Source organism: Tachypleus tridentatus, chromosome 10, assembly GCF_004210375.1.
Source record: "Tachypleus tridentatus isolate NWPU-2018 chromosome 10, ASM421037v1, whole genome shotgun sequence".
Classification (NCBI taxonomy): Eukaryota; Metazoa; Arthropoda; class Merostomata; order Xiphosura; family Limulidae; genus Tachypleus; species Tachypleus tridentatus.
This window is the reverse complement of record NC_134834.1, coordinates 126354454-126370878: the sequence shown is the minus strand read 5'-3', so window position 1 is coordinate 126370878 and position 16425 is coordinate 126354454. Positions and strand designations below refer to the sequence as shown.

At 33.6% G+C, this 16425-nt stretch overlaps 1 protein-coding gene across 7 annotated transcripts in view; it reads right to left on the bottom strand.

The window, feature by feature from the left end:
- Positions 1–10375: 10375 nt before the first annotated feature.
- The window catches only part of LOC143230259 (BBSome complex member BBS7-like), a 69097-nt gene continuing 63047 nt past the window's right edge, over positions 10376–16425 (bottom strand). For all 7 annotated transcript variants that reach the window (XM_076463493.1, XM_076463494.1, XM_076463487.1 and 4 more), the window contains 4 exons: positions 14387–14496; positions 14008–14111; positions 12380–12503; positions 10376–11907 (listed from right to left, as the gene is read on the bottom strand). In XM_076463493.1, coding sequence (XP_076319608.1) covers positions 11771–11907; positions 12380–12503; positions 14008–14111; positions 14387–14496 — 475 coding nt within the window. In that variant the 3' untranslated portion in view covers positions 10376–11770. The remainder of the gene's footprint in view (positions 11908–12379; positions 12504–14007; positions 14112–14386; positions 14497–16425) is intronic.

The following is a 16425-nucleotide window of genomic DNA, read 5'->3' as shown; positions in this document are numbered from 1 at the left end:
GATGTTTAGACATGTGGTGTTTGTGTGATTCTCAGATGTTTAGACTTAGGTGGTGTTTCTGTGTTTCTCAGATGTTTAGACATGTGGTGTTTGTGTGATTCTCAGATTTTTAGACTTAGGTGGTGTTTGTGTGTTTCTCAGATGTTTAGACTTATGTGGTGTTTGTGTGTTTCTCAGATGTTTAGACTTATGTGGTGTTTGTGTGTTTCTCAGATGTTTAGTCATGTGGTGTTTGTGTGTTTCTCAGATGTTTAGACTTATGTGGTGTTTGTGTGATTCTCAGATGTTTAGACTTATGTGGTGTTTGTGTGATTCTCAGATGTTTAGACTTATGTGGTGTTTGTGTGATTCTCAGATGTTAAGACTTACGTGAAGTTTGTGTGTTTCTCAGATGTTTAGACTTATGTGGTGTTTGTGTGATTCTCAGATGTTTAGACTTATGTGGTGTTTGTGTGTTTCTCAGATGTTTAGACTTATGTGGTGTTTGTGTGTTTCTCAGATGTTTAGACTTATGTGGTGTTTGTGTGATTCTCAGATGTTTAGATTTACGTGGTGTTTGTGTGTTTCTCAGATGTTTAGACATGTGGTGTTTGTGTGATTCTCAGATGTTTAGACTTAGGTGGTGTTTCTGTGTTTCTCAGATGTTTAGACATGTGGTGTTTGTGTGATTCTCAGATTTTTAGACTTAGGTGGTGTTTGTGTGTTTCTCAGATGTTTAGACTTATGTGGTGTTTGTGTGTTTCTCAGATGTTTAGACTTATGTGGTGTTTGTGTGTTTCTCAGATGTTTAGTCATGTGGTGTTTGTGTGTTTCTCAGATGTTTAGACTTATGTGGTGTTTGTGTGTTTCTCAGATGTCTAGTCATGTGGTGTTTGTGTGTTTCTCAGATGTTTAGACTTACGTGGTGTTTGTGTGTTTCTCAGATGTTTAGACTTATGTGGTGTTTGTGTGATTCTCAGATGTTAAGACTTACGTGGAGTTTGTGTGTTTCTCAGGTGTTTAGTCATGTGGTGTTTGTGTGTTTCTCAGATGTTTAGACATGTGGTGTTTGTGTGATTCTCAGATGTTTAATGTTTAGACTTAGGTGGTGTTTGTGTGTTTCTCAAATGTTTAGACTTACGTGGTGTTTGTGTGTTTCTCAGATGTTTAGTCATGTGGTGTTTGTGTGTTTCTCAGATGTTTAGACTTACGTGGTGTTTGTGTGTTTCTCAGATGTTTAGACTTATGTGGTGTTTGTGTGATTCTCAGATGTTTAGACTTATGTGGTGTTTGTGTGATTCTCAGATGTTTAGACTTATGTGGTGTTTGTGTGTTTCTCAGATGTTTAGACATGTGGTGTTTGTGTGATTCTCAGATGTTTAGACTTAGGTGGTGTTTGTGTGTTTCTCAGATGTTTAGACTTACGTGGTGTTTGTGTGTTTCTCAGATGTTTAGTCATGTGGTGTTTGTGTGTTTCTCAGATGTTTAGACTTACGTGGTGTTTGTGTGTTTCTCAGGTGTTTAGTCATGTGGTGTTTGTGTGTTTCTCAGATGTTTAGACATGTGGTGTTTGTGTGATTCTCAGATGTTTAGACTTAGGTGGTGTTTGTGTGTTTCTCAAATGTTTAGACTTACGTGGTGTTTGTGTTTCTCAGATGTTTAGTCATGTGGTGTTTGTGTGTTTCTCAGATGTTTAGACTTACGTGGTGTTTGTGTGTTTCTCAGATGTTTAGACTTATGTGGTGTTTGTGTGATTCTCAGATGTTTAGACTTATGTGGTGTTTGTGTGATTCTCAGATGTTTAGACATGTGGTGTTTGTGTGATTCTCAGATGTTTAGACTTAGGTGGTGTTTGTGTGTTTCTCAAATGTTTAGACTTACGTGGTGTTTGTGTGTTTCTCAGATGTTTAGTCATGTGGTGTTTGTGTGTTTCTCAGATGTTTAGACTTACGTGGTGTTTGTGTGTTTCTCAGGTGTTTAGTCATGTGGTGTTTGTGTGTTTCTCAGATGTTTAGACTTATGTGGTGTTTGTGTGATTCTCAGATGTTTAGACTTATGTGGTGTTTGTGTGATTCTCAGATGTTTAGACATGTGGTGTTTGGGTGTTTCTCAGATGTTTAGACTTATGTGGTGTTTCTATTCTTAAGAGTTGTTTATCACAACAACAAATTTTCATTTTTGTTTCTCTGAATTAGCATTCTCATCTTTCCTGTAATCAAAATGCAAATGAAAACCTCACCAACGTTCTTAATACTATACAAACTTTTGAAAATTCTATTAGAAGAGATTTCGCTTAGTGGAAATCCGATGAAGGGTGCCCCGTGTTTGGAATGTTATTACAAAAGTCAGTTCTGGCGTCTGATGCCTCTCGTGCACAGAAGCCTCGTTTAACATTCTCAATACGTTCGAATCTCCCGTAGGTCACTTTCGAGGACCAAACAAATCCATCAATAAAATTCGTTAACGAAAAGGTCATGGAAAAGTAAAATAATTGATTTTCATGGTTTTTCTTGAGAAGAAACAAAGAAAGTGGCGGATCTTTGTTAAATATAATTCTTACTTAAGTCATCACATTAAGCTGACTTCTTTCACATCGGTAACGAGAGCAGAATAACAAACGTTCTGTTAGACAAACGAAATTCGATTTTTTTGTAGTTAAACTTTCCCATAAATCCCAACAATTCAGTACAGCTTCCAGTCTTACTTAAATAGTTAAACTTTCCAATAAATCCCAACAATTCAGTACAGCTTCCAGCCTTACTTAAATAGTTAAACTTTCCAATAAATCCCAACAATTCAGTACAGCTACCAGTCTTACTTAAGTAGTTAAACTTTTCCATAAATCCCAACAATTCAGTACAGCTTCCAGCCTTACTTAAATAGTTAAACTTTCCAATAAATCCCAACAATTCAGTACAGCTACCAGTCTTACTTAAGTAGTTAAACTTTTCCATAAATCCCAACAATTCAGTACAGCTTCCAGCCTTACTTAAGTAGTTAAACTTTCCAATAAATCCCAACAATTCAGTACAGCTTCCAGCCTTACTTAAATAGTTAAACTTTCCAATAAATTCCAACAATTCAGTACAGCTACCAGTCTTACTTAAGTAGTTAAACTTTCCAATAAATCCCAACAATTCAGTACAGCTTCCAGCCTTACTTAAGTAGTTAAACTTTCCAATAAATCCCAACAATTCAGTACAGCTTCCAGTCTTACTTAAGTAGTTAAACTTTCCAATAAATCACAACAATTCAGTACAGCTACCAGTCTTACTTAAGTAGTTAAACTTTTCCATAAATCCCAACAATTCAGTACAGCTTCCAGCCTTACTTAAGTAGTTAAACTTTCCAATAAATCCCAACAATTCAATACAGCTTCCAGTCTTACTTAAGTAGTTAAACTTTCCCATAAATCCCAACAATTCGGTACAGCTTCCAGTCTTACTTAAGTAGTTACACTTTCCCATAAATCCCAACAATTCAGTACAGCTTCCAGTCTTACTTAAGTAGTTAAACTTTCCCATAAATCCCAACAATTCAGTACAGCTTCCAGTCTTACTTAAGTAGTTAAACTTTCCCATAAATCCCAACAATTCAGTACAGCTTCCAGTCTTACTTAAGTAGTTAAACTTTCCAATAAATCACAACAATTCAGTACACCTTCGAGTCTTACTTAAATAGTTAAACTTTCTAACAAATCCCAACAATTCAGTACAGCTACCAGTCTTACTTAAGTAGTTAAACTTTTCCATAAATCCCAACAATTCAGTACAGCTTCCAGCCATACTTAAATAGTTAAACTTTCCAATAAATCCCAACAATTCAGTACAGCTACCAGTCTTACTTAAGTAGTTAAACTTTTCCATAAATCCCAACAATTCAGTACAGCTTCCAGCCTTACGTAAGTAGTTAAACTTTCCAATAAATCCCAACAATTCAGTACAGCTTCCAGTCTTACTTAAGTAGTTAAACACTCCCATAAATCCCAACAATTCGGTACAGTTTCCAGTCTTACTTAAGTAGTTACACTTTCCCATAAATCCCAACAATTCAGTACAGCTTCCAGTCTTACTTAAGGAGTTAAACTTTCCCATAAATCCCAACAATTCAGTACAGCTTCCAGTCTTACTTAAGTAGTTAAACTTTCCAATAAATCCCAACAATTCAGTACAGCTTGCAGTCTTACTTAATCTGACACACTCATAACTTTGTGTTTTTAATTAATTTGTTGTTGTTTGATTTTTATCCTAGTGGAATCAATAATTGTAAATTTGACGGTTTATACACATCCCATATCTTCGGTTTGTATGTCTTTGTTGCTGTTTCCACGTTATAGTACGTCATGATGTCCACGCAATATTTCCTATCAAGATTATCAATCATGGTGACCGTTTGGGAACACATTCTCTTCCTGTTTTGGGGCCCAGCATGGCCAAGCGTATTAAGGCGTGCGACTCGTAATCCGAGGGTCGCGGGTTCGCATCCCCCTCGCCCTTTCAGCCGTGGGGGTGTTATAATGTGACGATCAATTCCACTATTCGTTGGTAAAAGAGTAGCCCAAGAGTTGGCGGTGGGTGGTGATGACTAGCTGCCTTCCCTCTAGTCTCACACTGCTAAATTAGGGACGGCTAGCACAGATAGCCCTCGTGTAGCTTTGTGTGAAATTCAAAAAACAAATTCTTCATGTTTTTAAAGTCTGGTTGAATAACTCTTCCTTCACGGATGTCTGCTGCATATACTTGGAAAGTACGAATAAATCTTTCCGAGAGACAAAATATTCCAAATTGTGAGGTTTATGGTTCAACCAGTTAAAATTGTTTCTACATCTGACTAGTGTCAAGTTTAATGGGTAGATGTTGATTTTAATATTTTATTGCTTAAAGTGAAAAGTCTGTCTATTTGATATAATATTCAACATATATATTTAAGGTCGCTGTTCAGCTCTAGGCTTAGACTAAACTTATTTTGATCGACATCGTATGGAGACCATTTTGTATTAACTTTTCTCTGTTAATTGGAACAGTTTCTACGATACCTTAATAAATTTTGGATTAGTGATAATGTTCTAGCACGATGAATTATAATAAGAGACTTTTTACACTATTCATTATAAATTAATAAATAAATTAATAAATTAATTACGTGTACTTACTTTCACCAAAATACTTGGTAACAGAGTTGCAGAGAGGAAACATGGGCCACCGCCTACCGAGAATATGATTGAAGCCTGGTATAAGCAAGAGGACGAATTGAGGACCACTCAAAAGATCAACCATAGTCTTCTTAAGAAACCAACAAGACGGTCGCACAAAAGGGATCGAAGATTTTTCAACAGCTGGTGTGACAGATTCATGAAACGACATGGACTGGCCATGTGAACCCGCACAAGGATGCCAGATAAATATGGACTGGCCATGTGAACTCGCACAAGGATACCAGATAAATATGAAAATAACATCCTAGAATTTCATAAGTATGTTATAAATGCCAGAAAACAAACGAATTATGAACTAAGACAAATTGGAAATAAAGGCTAGGTCCCCCTGACCTTTAACGTCTCTTTGAATCAGAACGTGAACATCCCTGGTACAAAAACTGTGACTGTTAAGACATCTGAGAATTGAAAGAGTCACAATACGGCAGTTCTGTCATGCTGTAATAACAGAACTTAACTCCCACCACTTCCTATTTTTAAACGAAAAATTCTGCCAAAGGACTAAATTTCAGCAGCAAGTTTCGTTCACGTTCACCGGAAAGAGTGGATGAATGAAGACAGAGTTCATCTGAAAGAGTGGATGAATGAAGACAGAGTTCATCCGAAAGGGTGGATGAATAAAGACAGAGTCACACATTGGCTTGAAAATGTTTGGGAAAGGAGACCAGGTGGTTCTCTTAAGAAACCAACTTAGGGTTCATAAGACCGAGGGGACGAAGAGAAAAGTACAGCAACTGTAAACACAAATTGCTGTCAAACAAGGAGGCCTTACTACAACCACTGGATGTATCGATTAATAAGTCCTTCAAAGCTTTCATGAGGGAAGAATGGAGCCAGTGGATGAAGAACCAACATGGATTTTCACCCACTGGTCGTACGAGAAAAAACCATTTCACAGATGTGTTACGTGGTTAAAACTGCTTAGTTATAAAAACAAAAAGAAACATGGATTGAAATGTTCAGTTGTTATTCTTGTTTCTATAAATATTTTTAAAAGAAAAACACAAAATGTACCTCTTTTAAAACCAATCTTACAGATTTTAAACGTTCTGGCGATGGCATACTAAATATTTGTTTTCAGACATTTCACCTAAATACACAAGTATTTTCTATATCAACATTTCGAAATCAAAACGCAATTAAAGACAGGGTTCTGTTGGTTTAAAGTGCCAATAAGGAACAGCAGCAGATGTGTTTAACTCTTAACCAACTTATTACACCAGTATTTAATATGATGCAACTAGAGTTGGGACCACATACTTCTGGACAACTTTCAAAACTCTTCATTTAATACAACTCTTCAGGATTATTAACAGTTTAGGGTTTAACGAGCAAAAGTTTTAACACATTAGAAGTCACGAGAATCACACTGCTATCTAGACAATTTCTATATTTTACTCAACTATTAATAGGCCTCGTTTAGTTACAGACAAATTAGGAATGTCGCCTCCGCTAGCTTTTTTCAGTTTTTTCACTTAAACTAAATTGGATTGATTCCACTTTCTGTAATCAAACTGTCGCATTTTTGTTACAACGATGTTCCTATTTATCGTATTTTCAACACGATCTTTATAGCGGAAGTATAAGAAAATTAATCACGTCGTTAGTACTAGGACTATTACATACGACTTTATAATATTCAGCAGCGCTTGTAGTGCCATCGTTTGGAGGAAATATTTGTAAATATCTCGGTTTCATATTTATTTTCTCTATATTCGCTTCAAGTTCATACATTTGAAACTAAGGACGTTTTCAAAACGTTGAAACATTTCTCTAATATTCCAATAATAAAAATCACTAAGGCGCTTGGTATTTTCTAAAATGTAGTCAAAAGTTTTATTTTCAAGTTACTCGCTTGTTTGTTTTTGAATTTCGCGTAAAGCTACAGGAGGACTATCTGCTCTAGCTGTCCTTAACTTAGCAGTGTAAAACCAGAAGGAAGGCAGCTAGTCATCAACACACATCGCCAACTCTTTTACCAACGAATAGTGAGATTGACCGTCACAATAACGCCCCCACGGCTGAAAAGTTGAGCATATTTGGTATAACGGGGATTCGAACCCGCGACCCTAAGATTGCGAGTCGAGAGCCCTAATCACCGGCCACACTTTATCGGGCTATAAAGATACAGTTAAACACTTCAGAATGGAACTGTGTTAAAGAAAACTCGCATTACTTATTCCTTGATATCTTTCACTGTGATGCACTTCTTTAGAAAAGGATGTTAATACGAGGGCTTCTAAATCATTTTGATATTAATTTCCTGATTATAGAAAGTTATTTCGGCTGTTGTATTTTTTTATATAATTTTGTCCATTTTAAATTTTCTCGTTATTCTAGAAAAAGAAAATTGTATTTTTCTCTTCTCAGCCCTAAGTGCGATATAATACTGTTTATTAAAGTCATAACGTCTCTATTCTCGAGTTTTTCTAAGAAATTAAGAGGTTTGGCTTCTTTTGAATTTCGCGCAAAGCTACTCGAGGACTATCTGCGCTAGCCGTCCCTAATTTAGCAGTGTAAGACTAGAGGGAAGGCAGCTAGTCATCATCACTCACCGCCAACTCTTGGGCTACTCTTTTTACCAACGAATAGTGGGGTTGATGATCACATTACATTGCCCCCACGGCTGAAAGGACAAGCATGTTTGATGAGACGGGGATTCAAACCCGCGATCCTCGGATTACGAGTCGAATGCCTTAGCCACCTGGCCATGGCGGGCCAGAAATGAAAAGAACAAGGTTCACAGTTATTAGCTCTTTGAAATAAAAAGTTTTTGCATATTTTAAAAATATTAGTATTCCCATATTATTGGACTAGAAATATGCATTTAACATACGACATCCAAAATCGAACTCGTTGAAAATAATTCCCAACATTTAAGCCTTCATTTCTTATATAAATTCCGAATACTTTCCATTTTAATACATTTCTCTGGAAAGAATGATAACACGAGAGCTTTGAGATGTGGCGTTTTCGTTAAATAACCCACATACTAGGTTATTACAGCTTCTTTCGAACAAACTCCGTCCATCTCTTTGTGTTTATTCTGGATAAAATAATTTTGCAATTTTTAAGACTAGAAGCAATTTCATATTTTTCATTAAAATCGTAGTTTCTCTATTCTCGAGTTTTCCTAAGAAATGAAGAGAACGAAAATTTTCACAATTAATTAGAATCCAACTTGAAGTAAATTTAATGTATGCATAGTGTGTATTGTATGTTTGTATATTTGGAAAATATATGTATTTAATCCAGATTATTTATGTTTAATTGAAAATTGATTTTTGTATGTTTTTGTTATAGATTCTCAGTATCCTGAAGAGCGACCTTTGAACTAATGGTACCGTAAATAACATTGCATAACATTTAAACTGTAATTTTCTGACTTTCACATCGAATTAAAAATTCATATCTGTTAAGTGTGAACACAAAATATCGTTTATCTTTATCACTATGTAAGGCCAGGGGTGACCTGCTATTAAAAGGCCATACTGTGAACGCAAGGGTATATAATTTGTGGCTTGTTGCCACAAAATCATGTTTTGCACTTAAGAGCCATACATATGTTATAAAAGTAACAGTAAGTTACTTGTTTGTTGGATTTCACAAAAGCTACCCAGAGATGTCTTTGGTAGTCATCCTACACTGAGAAGTGATAGACTAGTGATGGTCAACATCATTCATTGCCAAATCTTGGGCTACTCCTTACCAACAAGTAATGGGATTGATGTCACACTATAATGCTCACAGAGCTGAAAGGTCGAGCATGTTCAGTGATAGGACTCGAACCCACAATTTGCATAAGTTGATCAACCCTAACTGTCAAGCCATTAGAGTGGAGGTCAAACTCCATTAATCAGTTAGAGTGACCCAAAAGTTGGCAGCAAATGCTGTTGATTATGTGTTGTTCCTCTAATTTGTCAATTCAAATTTAGAATAGACTATTTTCAGATAGTCCTTGTGTGGCGTTGCATGAATATCAAAACAAACATGTCCAACTGAAACATTAGAACTGTTGAAAACTACTTTTAAGTTTGGTTTGAATTTTGAGAAAACCTATGCAAGGGCTATCTCCACTAATCATTTTTAATTTAAGAGTGATAAATTAAAGGCAGATAGTCAACACCACCTACCACCAACTCTTTGGATACCTGTTTACTGATAAATAGAAAGATTAATAATAATATTACAGTGACCCCATGGCTGAAAAGATGAATATATTTAGTGTGACAGTACGTATTTACTAAATTAAATCACATTTCTATCTTGTATTCAACACAGATACACAATATTACTTTGTGTTTAACAGTTGTTATGGTAATAAAACGTTTGTCAGTAACTTATGTAAAAAAAATTTTCCATTCTTTAAAAGACCAAATCTTAAAAGTAATCTAGTAAGTCTGTGGATTGGCACAATCCCCAGGGTGGCAGGAATAATCAGTAAGTAGTGGTGTGTAATTATGATTATAGCAGCATATACATTATCTGAAACTACAAATTTAAAATATGCAAGTCTTAAAACTATCATAAAAAAAACAGTCCTTATCTTATCCCAAGATCAAGCCTATTCTTGTCATACAGAGAATGGTCCTTATTTTATCCAAAGGTCTAGTCCATCCTTACAGTACAAAGAATGGTCCTCATCCCAAGATTAAAACCATTCTTACAATTCATTGAATGGTCCTCATCTTATCCAAAGGTCGAGTCCATCCTTATGGTATAAAGAATGATCGTCATCTTATCCAAAGGTCGAGTCCATCCTTATGGTATAAAGAATGATCGTCATCTTATCCAAAGGTCGAGTCCATCCTTATGGTATAAAGAATGATCGTCATCTTATCCAAAGGTCGAGTCCATCCTTATGGTATAAAGAATGATGCTCATCTTATCCAAAGGTCGAGTCCATCCTTATGGTATAAAGAATGATGCTCATCTTATCCAAAGGTCGAGTTCATCCTTATGGTATAAAGAATGATCCTTATCTTATCTAACAATTAAGCCCATCTATTCTTTGTACCAAGTTACTGGATAAAATGAAACTTGTTCACTCTTATGTTTTAAGACTACACTTGTTTTTATATGTGATGTGAGGGTGCAACAGAATGAGTGTTTAGAAATGGGGCGTAATAAAAACATTTTTACATGATCATCATGTGACAAGATCTTGAAAACACAGAAAATCTGACAAAAAAAAAAAAGTCATTTATTGATATAAATTCTCCACATCAATACATGAACTACAATTTGAACCTATGGCAAACTCTAAAACTACCATTAATATCTCACACTATGACACAGAGTGCACATCTCTGGTGAAATGACTAGCTTTGTCAGAATGGATGGAAAAGTTGCACAAAGTGATTTGTTGGTTACAGTGTAACAAGACTTTTAAATCAACAAAACATTCACTTAGAATTTGATTAATGTTCCTTCTTACAATTTTTACAATTATACCTAATAAGTTAGTAAATATTAACCCTAACAATCTCTAATGCAAGAAGTAGTATATTTGGAGGGTGAGTACATGAATATATTCCCACTAAAGAAAAAACTAACATTAATGTCCCTTATATAACCCATTACAAGCATTTCCATTTTAACCATCAAAATCTAGTAACCACCACATCTTTAAAAAGAAACAGTAAAAACAAGATGGCAAACAAACTAGTGTTGGTCACTTTGTGAGATTAGAAATGTTCACAAAGTCACAACAAACTGATTCTGGAAAAACCCGACACTCTTGCATCTCCAGGTTCACTCTGATTGTAGATAATATAACTTCAATCATGCATTCAAATACTTGGACGTAACAAAGTGTCAATAAAAATGGCTTGAACATCTGTCTATAGTTTGAACATCACTGGTAAGTTGGATGTGTGAAATCCAGTCACAAGGCAGGATGTACAATAATGCACAATATCATAACATTCAAGAACACTTAATTATAACCACTTCCAATAATCATTGGAACATTACCATAAAACAAGTATGTTTCAGATTTTGACAGTAACAGCAACAAGTAACTGAAACATCTAAATAAGCTCCGTTAGGAAAGGTGTAATATAAGTAACAGTATTCACTTCCATGAACCCACGTACTATTTAAAAAAAAGTCTGCCAGAGATGCATTAAAAGATATGGAACTTGTGACAAGGTTTCTAAACTTGTGACTGTTTCTATTAGGAATTATAGTAATATAAAACTTAGCACATGAACTATTACAGGTCAATGAAGTATGACTTTCCAAGTTCCATGGTTTAGATTATCGCACAGAACCTCTTTCACAAACACTCCAAGACGTAAAACTGTAATAAAGTTAAATATCATGTTCTAGTAAATAACTGATGACTAGCATAAAAAATATTCATAACTTTCAATAATGACTTGTTAATTACACTCATAAGAAACTTAACACTTTTACTCTAGATTTGTAAGTATAATATTTAAAACCCAGGCCTGAAATGTTGTCAGTGATTTTGGCCTCACTGTTAACTTTGTAAAACTTTGCATTTTTAATGTTAGCTTTGTATGTGTAACATATAGAACCCAAATCTGGAATGTGGCATTAATGCTTGCCTCATGGTTTAGTCTGAAAAAAGTCAATCAGTGTAGAGAGATCATAGTTGTCTAAGATCTGGAGCAGGGCTGGTACTTTACTCTTAACGTTAACACCCTGGAACTTGTAGACATCTATATAAAGATCCGTAATCATCCCTAAAGGAAACAAAATAATTAAACTCATACACTGTGGCTCTATTAAATTGTTACATAAATTATACAGGGGAATACCAAGAAAGAAATACAGGAAACATGAGAAATGGTTTAATGTAAACATTTGGCATATTTTAAGCAAAACTATGACATCATAGTACAATATCAAGGTTGACATCATAGTACAATATCAAGGTAACAGAGTGACCTTTCACCCATATCAGTGGAATTTAATTATGTAGTTATATACAATATCACATTTTCATATTTTTACGTGTCTCATATATTACAATGATCTCTCGTGAAACTTGATGGGTTTGGGCATGTTTAAGACACCATATTATTTATATCTATCAGCTGTCAGATTATTCACAACATGAGTGGTTTAATCTCATCCTATTGTCACATATTTCCAAAAGTTGTTAATTTTAAAAGCATTAATGTAACTTTCTGACGTACGTGGTGTAAAACTCACCGTACAGTCTCTCCAGGTGACAGGGCTGCCGTTTAAACTCTTTCTGTAAATGCTCAGCATTGTCAAGTATATCCTGATATTCTGGAGTTAACGCACTTGTGTCATGCTCGTGGAGTTGTAGATCCTACCCAAAAACATTCAAGGTTACTTTTGGTTTTTTTTACAAATACAGATATGTCTTTGAAAACTGTTGGAAGGAAAAAACATCTTGGGTATAAACTGTACCATGCAAACATGACTGCAGCCTGGTAATTAAATGATGGTAAATATAAACCACCTTACATTTGGAGAAAAATAAAACCTGAGACAATGTGCAGAACCTTCAACCTATAGGGAAACATATCTAAGTGAACTGTGTCTGTAGCTGTGACAAGTTGGCCAAATTGAATGCAAGAAAAATGTGTTATATCTCTTTAGATTTAGATTCTAAAATTAACTTAATTTCAGCTACTTATAAAATATGTATAGAAATGTTTTAACTTTATCAAGTAACAAGGGGTTTGATTGTTAATATAACATCTTATACATATATCTGTAATGGGTTAAATGACCATATGAGAGACAGGTAAGGTTCAGCCATCCCTAACTATGGACAGCTAACCAAAGATAACTCACTAGTTTGCAACGACTGTTCATTAAAGTAGCTACTTTTAACTTAAAAGTGAGACTGACTGTCACTCCAGAAATATACCCATAAATGAAAATGAAAAGCATGTTAAGTATACTCACATCTTGAAGCCAAAACCCTAAAATATCCAGGTTTGTTAAAATCCACTAATCACAAAATAACCAAGAAGTAGAGAAAATAACGTTAATTAGTTAATGTGAGATTAATGGCATAACACAGGTGTTAACATGATAAAATGTTAAAAAACAACATATACTTGCAACACAAACAAAATAACAGATATTAAACATTCTACCAAATACATTATGTATCAGTAACATAATACAACAGAAATAATATGATGTATCTCAACCAAATACATTATGTATCAGTAACATAATACAACAGAAATAATATGATGTATCTCAACCAAATACATTATGTATCAGTAACATAATACAACAGAAATAATATGATGTATCTCAACCAAATACATTATGTATCAGTAACATAATACAACATAAATAATATGATGTATCTCAACCAAATACATTATGTATCAGTAACATAATACAACATAAATAATATGATGTATCTCAACCAAATACATTATGTATCAGTAACATAATACAACATAAATAATACGATGTATCTCAACCAAATACATTATGTATCAGTAACATTATTCAACATAAATAATATGATGTATCTCAACCAAATACATTATGTATCAGTAACATAATACAATATAAATAATATGATGTATCTCAACCAAATACATTATGTATCAGTAACATAATACAACATAAATAATATGATGTATCTCAACCAAATACATTATGTATCAGTAACATAATACAACATAAATAATATGATGTATCTCATACTTTAGGGGTAAGTAGCACACATACACAAAATTAGTTTAGTCAATGAAATGTTAGAAAAACAGTAACACATAATTCAGTGCACATTACACATTGCTATCACACTACAAATATAAACTAGATTGTAGACTACAGACCTTCAAAGCTTCAATTAACTGTACTTTCTTGGCTAACAGTAACTGTTCTTCCAGTTTAGGATGAATCAGATTTAATGTATGTGGAATACTAGTGTCATCTATATCTGAAATAGAAAAGGACAATTTCATTTACTAATAATACACAGATCAATATCTGAACAAAAAATACAATAACAATATTATGTATCAGTTACAGTAAGATCATTCACTGTTCGATCTGACAAACTCTCACACATCAGTCTAACAACGTGATTTAACGTTTTGAGTAACATATGAACTTCTCAAGCTAACAAAGAGACTAATTTAATTGTGTAATTCTCTTATGACTCACATGTTAAGTTCTATCTTTTCCATCTCACATATTGTAAAATTAACTTACCACATGAAATTTCAAGACGAATTTTTCTTTTAGTTGCTTCTTTGGTGAGGAAATCTTTCAAAATGGAGATGGTAGATATATTGTCTGATTTAAATATGGCTTCTCCTTTCCTATAACAAATTTATTAAAACTTCCACTTTCAACAAAGCTATTGTTAAATATAACAATAATAGACTTACAAACAATACTAAACTATAGTGAATGTTAAAACTGATACAGAGTGGGATATAAACTTACAAACAACACTAAACTATAGAGCATGTTAAAACTGATACAGAGTGGGATATAAAATTACAAACAATACTAAACTATAGAGCATGTTAAAACTGATACAGAGTGGGATATAAACTTACAAACAATACTAAACTATAGAGTATGTTAAAACTGATACAGAGTGGGATATAAACTTACAAACAATACTAAACTATAGAGCATGTTAAAACTGATACAGAGTTGGATATAAACTTACAAATAATACTAAACTATAGAGTATGTTAAAACTGATACACAGTGGGATATAAACTTACAAACAATACTAAACTATAGAGAATGTTAAAACTGATACAGAGTGGGATATAAACTTACAACAATACTAAACTATAGAGTATGTTAAAACTGATACAGAGTGAAATATAAACTTGCAAACAATACTAAACTATAGAGCATGTTAAAACTGATACACAGTGGGATATAAACTTACAAACAATACTAAACTATAGAGAATGTTAAAACTGATACAGAGTGAAATATAAACTTACAAACAACACTAAACTATAGAGCATGTTAAAAGTCATACAGAGTGGGATATAAACTTACAAACAACACTAAACTATAGAGCATGTTAAAACTGATACAGAGTGGGATATAAACTTACAAACAATACTAAACTATAGAGCATGTTAAAACTGATACAGAGTGGGAAAAAAATTAAAAAAAAAACCAAACTATAGAGCATGTTAAAACTGATACAGAGTGAAATATAAACTTACAAACAACACTAAACTATAGAGCATGTTAAAACTGATACAGAGTGAAATATAAACTTACAAACAACACTAAACTATAGAGCATGTTAAAACTGATACAGAGTGGGATATAAACTTACAAACAATACTAAACTATAGAGCATGTTAAAACTGATACAGAGTGGGATATAAACTTACAAACAATAATAAACTATAGAGCATGTTAAAACTGATACAGAGTGGGATATAAACTTACAAACAATACTAAACTATAGAGTATGTTAAAACTGATACAGAGTGGGATATAAACTTACAAACAATACTAAACTATAGAGCATGTTAAAACTGATACAGAGTGGGATATAAACTTACAAACAATACTAAACTATAGAGAATGTTAAAACTGATACAGAGTGGGATATAAAATTACAAACAATACTAAACTATAGGGTATGTTAAAACTGATACAGAGTGGGATATAAACTTACAAACAATACTAAACTATAGAGCATGTTAAAACTGATACAGAGTGGGATATAAACTTACAAACAATACTAAACTATAGAGAATGTTAAAACTGATACAGAGTGAAATATAAACTTGCAAACAACACTAAACTATAGAGCATGTTAAAACTGATACACAGTGGGATATAAACTTACAAACAATACTAAACTATAGAGTATGTTAAAACTGATACAGAGTGGGATATAAACTTACAAACAATACTAAACTATAGAGAATGTTAAAACTGATACAGAGTGAAATATAAACTTACAAACAACACTAAACTATAGAGCATGTTAAAACTGATACAGAGTGGGATATAAACTTACAAACAACACTAGTCTATAGAGCATGTTAAAACTAATACAGAGTGAAATATAAACTTACAAACAACACTAAACTATAGAGCATGTTAAAACTGATACAGAGTGGGATATAAACTTACAAACAATACTAAACTATAGAGCATGTTAAAACTGATACAGAGTGGGATATAAACTTACAAATAACACTAAACTATAGAGCATGTTAAAACTGACAGAGTAAAAAACAGTTCTCTCTAAAGTA